This window comes from Carlito syrichta, unplaced genomic scaffold (genome assembly GCF_000164805.1).
Source record: "Carlito syrichta isolate Samal-C Ts95f unplaced genomic scaffold, Tarsius_syrichta-2.0.1 Scaffold306577, whole genome shotgun sequence".
NCBI lineage: Eukaryota > Metazoa > Chordata > Mammalia > Primates > Tarsiidae > Carlito > Carlito syrichta.
Genome location: NW_007250673.1, coordinates 1,040,085 through 1,045,016, shown reverse-complemented (window position 1 = coordinate 1,045,016; position 4,932 = coordinate 1,040,085). Strand labels below are relative to the sequence as shown.

The 4,932-nt window shown below is 46.7% G+C and overlaps 1 protein-coding gene across 1 annotated transcript in view; it reads right to left on the bottom strand.

Annotated features, from left to right (window-relative positions):
- IFRD1 (interferon related developmental regulator 1) overlaps positions 1 to 3,473 on the bottom strand; it is a 22,758-nt gene extending 19,285 nt beyond the window's left edge. The window contains exon 1 of the mRNA XM_008063091.2: positions 3,119 to 3,473. Within this exon, the coding sequence (XP_008061282.1) occupies positions 3,119 to 3,212 (94 nt within the window). The 5' untranslated portion in view covers positions 3,213 to 3,473. The remainder of the gene's footprint in view (positions 1 to 3,118) is intronic.
- Between the last annotated feature and the right edge of the window lie 1,459 nt (positions 3,474 to 4,932).

Here is a 4,932-nt window from a genome sequence, read left to right as displayed (position 1 = left end):
GATTTATTGTAGAGATGAGGTCTCGCTGCCCAGGCGGGTCTCGAACCCGTGGGCTCAGGCAATCCACTCACACTCACCTCAGCCTCCCAAAGGCATGGGATTACAGGCTGAGCCACCGAGCCCAGCTAGAATTTTTTATTAATAAAAGGACTGCCTAGTCATGCATGCATTACATTGAGCACTGAATTAAAATAAGCCACAAATTCTACCCCAAGAGTGACTTAGAGTCACTTGACTTACCTCTGAGCGCAATTCCCTTTCCAGTAAAATCAGAATGCACCAAATATCACTAGTTCCCTATATTCAAAAATCATTTACTACCTTAGGTTTTTCTTTTTTAAGCGGGGGGAGATTGTCCTTTAAAATGAAAAATTAACACAGAACTTAGCATATTTTTAAATTAACACAGCAAGCAAGTGGCCTTCATTTGCTTGCTTAGTGCCAAAATAGTGCCAATCAAAGTAGTAATGCATAAAGATAAAGTGAGTAATGTAGCCAAGATCCCAAAATTTCTTAAAGTGCTTAGGACAGGAATAAACAAAGATCTATGATATCATATTCTATTTTAGGATCTATCTTCATTGTCTTTATGATTTGAAGTCATAGCAATAGTTGAGTATCATCTGATTAATTCTACTAACATTTGTTTACAAGTCAATTCACATTTTTAAAATTTTTATATGCAGCCCATTTCTAAGAATATTCCTATGTAGCTATTACTCTGCTTCCTCCTGTAAACTAATCGGTTCCAAGGATTTCTTTCTAAGATTCCAGGGAAAAAGAGGTTAAAAAAAATTAAGGAAAAGAACCCTGTATAAATGCCTAACACATAAGTCACACTCACCCACTTTGTGATCCTAAGTACCAGCAAAGACATGGCAATCTAAACACATAATGTCTTTATTTCTTCTAGAAGGCTTACTAACAAGGTTTTGTTCTTTCTTAAAATGATCTCTTCAAATTAACTGCTTTGACAGCGATATGCATACCTGTGTAAGAGGTTAACCTTATTAGCTTCCTAGAACTCTCCACTAACTTAAAAAATAAAAGATTTTAAATGGAAAATCCATTAAAGTAAAAAAGAGAAGTTGATTATTTCTTCGGTTATATAGTGGAGACCTCATTTGAATCCCTTTTCTTCAAGATGTTATTTAAAATACCAGAAATCTAAGTGGCTTGTGAGTAAAAAAAAAAAAAAAAGTTTGCGACTATTATCCATCTCTTCTAATCAACTATTACTGATTCATTACCTACTAACTAAATATAACATTCACATGGGACCAAGTTGAAGTTTCAAAAAAGTAAATCTCATCCCCGTACCTTTCCCCAGTTCCATCCCCCTGAGAAGTGACCAGTTAAAGTCTAGCATAAACTTCTAAGATATTCAAAGCATGTATAGTTTTATAAACTCAAAAGAATTCTTTCCCATTTGTTTAGATACCGTAAAATTCAGTGCTGAAATGAATTTGCTACTAAAAAGAGGGAAGAAGGCAGCAGTAACAAGGCGGTTGAAAGATCACAAACAAAATTTTGCCTTGAGGCAAAATCTGAAAAGCCATGCCTCACAGCCACAGGCCTCCACAGGTACTGTAAGTGCAAGAAGGAGGCAGGCTTGAGGGAAGCTTCAGAAGGGAGAAAAGTGTGTGATTTAAGGAGGCCATTACTAACGGCATTACAGTTTTTAAAGTGACTTTAGCTTGCCGCGTCTCTATTATTTCCATTTAATGAACAAAATGTAAACTTAAAGAAAAAACTAATAAGGATCTTCTCAACAGAATTCAAGTGTTTACTTTGGATGAGGAAAAGCTGGAACACAAATGAGCAACTAAGTGCCACAATAAACTAAACAGTCATCTAAAGGGAAAAATTGCTTTTATAATAATCCATTACTATTGTCAATTATTGAATGTGTAATACGCGATCTCAAGTTTTTGTGCTGCCGTAAGTCCTATAGGAAAGCTTTTTAAATGCCAGTTTCTAATCATCTTTAAGATAACTGGCACTTCTAATGAACAAAGGCATATCATTCTGAGGGTCAAAGAGGGTCAACTGTGTGGACAAATACTTAATGGCTAATACCTCCGATGTGATAATGTCTGCGGATATTCCAATATTAACTCCATCATCTCAACAACAACAAAACTATTAAATGAGGTTTTATCTTGTTTATTAAACAGTCAGACTGTAGTTTAGTGTGGTGTCTCCTAGAAGGACTTTCGGACTGGAGTCCTTTTTCTCTTAACCATATGGTAAATAAGCAGGGAACTACCACCTCAGTTCAGCACCCCGGAAAAGCTTCAACTTTGTAGCGAGGACACAAAAACCCTAAACTTTTAGCCAATTGCAACCTGAGCTTCCCCCCAACCTGCCCACCCGGGGCTCACTGCAGAAAATCGACAGAATGCAGCACAAAGGAGAACGCGTTTTCCTCTCCGGGGACTAAGGAGGTCGCCTCGGTTGGTCGCAGTGCGGGTGGGGACTGGGGGCTTCTGCAGGTGCCAGCTAGGGGTAGGAGCAAAGTCCAGGGTGGGGCAGTGGCCCCCAAGCCTCCGACGCCTCGGTCTGGCCAGTGGGCACGCGGGACACTCGGGAAGACGGCGGGATGGGAAGTCACCAAGGCGCCTCTGCGTCACCCCGGGCCCGTCGCACAAGGCCCAGGCCGCGTGACGCAAGAGCCGGTCCAAACCCGCCGGACGTTTGGCATTTTCGGGAGCTCCACATTGGAGCCGGGGGGTCAAGGGTGGCCAGGGGCAGCACGGACGCGACTCCGAACTCTGCCCCACTCTTGGCCACGGAGAGGTCGCGACAGCCTCTCAAAGCAGCCCCTCTCCCGCCTAGCTCCCGACCACCCCCAATCCCGACACATTCTCAGGCCCAAGAACCCATGCCTCCCCGCCCCTACGGCCGGTGACAAGAGTCCGGTTCGCAAGCCAGATCCAGATCGCGCGAGCACGGCGCCCGGGGCACGCTGGGAATTGTTGTTCAATAGGCCACCACGCACCCCGGGGAGGCAAGCGTGTGCCGGAGAGAAAGAACTACAACTCCCACAGTGCCCGGGGCTGGGAGACTCGCCAGCCCGGCCGGCAACCCGGACGCCGGTGGCGGGGATACCCCTTACCTGCTGTCGCCGCCGTCGCTGCAGCTGCCCCTGAGCCGCCGCCGCCACCACTGCCACCGCGGTGGGGAGTGTTCCGCTTCTTATTCTTCGGCATCGTGGGACGCCCGGTGCCGCCTAAGATCGGAGCTTAGCGAGGATCAGCCGATGGAGCTGCACTTTTTACTCGTGCGTCTGTGCGGCGGGCGGCTGAGAGGCGAGTCTTCGGCTAACAACAGGGGCGAGAAGCGGCGGGGGTAAGAGCGGGCGGTGGCGGCAGCAGAAATCCCCGTGAAGAGCTGTGATCGGAAACGATACATGTTTCTCTCTAGCGCGGGAGCTAAGGCGGGGCGGTCGAGGCCACGACGCCTTAAGTAGCTGGACCGCCGCCTGGCGTCATCCTCTGTGGGCGGGGCTTAAACTCGCCCTAGCCAATCCCTGCAGATCGCCCCACCAGAGTCCACTTCGCGCGGTGCGCGGATGCTGACTACAAATCCCATGCCGCAAATCTTCCGTCGGCGCCCAGAGAGCCAGTCTTCTGGCTACACTGACTTCTGGGAAATGTAGTAAGCCCAGGGCCTGGCCGCCTCACTGTCCTTCCCCCTCCTCCCAGCTCCTCCCAGCTCCTCCCAGCTCCTCCCAGCTCCTCCCAACGGGCTTTTCTGCCCACTTGCTTCCCTGCTCGTGACCCCGCCCCTGCCTTGGCTCGGCCCCCGCCTTGGAATCGAGTGAGGTAGCCACCGGTGATGAGCCATGGGACGGGTATGCCAGATGACGAGAGCCAGCTTCCAACTGGAACTACGCAATCACCTTTGCTCCTCTTTGTCCCGCGGCTCGTGTTCTTTTTAACCTTTTCCCTGTTTCCCTGCTGCCCCTGCCAGGCAGAGTCTTACGCCTTCTTGAGAACATTGTGGTTTTGGTGGTTGAATTAGTTTAGCGATCAATACTATAATTGAACCGTGGTTCAGGGTGATGTACCTCCCCCTCGACCCCCGAAAAAGGCAGGCTTTCATCCACTTAGTTGTGTAGTTCATGTATATCTCATATTCTAGACTAGGGATGTATGGCGATTCAGTGTCATGGGTTTCTATATATACAGGAATGTGTCCTTTGACAATACTACCTGCCAGTTAGAAGGTCAGTTTGGGATAAGAGTTTCTGAGAACTTAACAGCTGGTAAAACAAACGTGAGTTATAAATACCAATAATTGCAGTGGTTTGTGTTTGGTTTTGTTTTTCTCAAGGCACATCTAGATCTCTGTCTTCCGTGTTAGAACATTTGTCACGTATTTAGGGCCTTTTATGAGGTCTATATACTATGCTTATGACGGACCCAACTCCCTGACTCGCCTGCATATAAGTGACTCATCCACCACTCCACCCCTCAGCTGAGCTCCATTCTTTTATTTTCAATCACCCACAGCACATTTCCACCAGAATGTCCCACTTGGATCTCAACCCAACATCCAGCCCAGGAGGTTGAGGCAGCGATGAGCCTTGATCATGCCACTGCACTGCAGCACGGGTACAGTATGAACCTATCCCTCCAAAGGAAACTAAATAAATAGATACTATGTTTCCTGTCTTCCCTTGGTATGTTCACTGTACTCCCCCCACCCCAAGGAAACTAAATAAATAAATACTATGTTTCCTGTCTTCCCTTGGTATGTTCATAGTACTTTTATCCTCCCATATGTTTGGATTCCAAAACTCAAATTCATACGTGATTCCTTTCTCTGGTGCTCCCTTCCTCCCAAAGCAATTAATTTTAAAATAATACTCTTAAATCCATGGCCTATCCTCCAATCACACATGAGCTTAGTTCATGTCTGGGCATT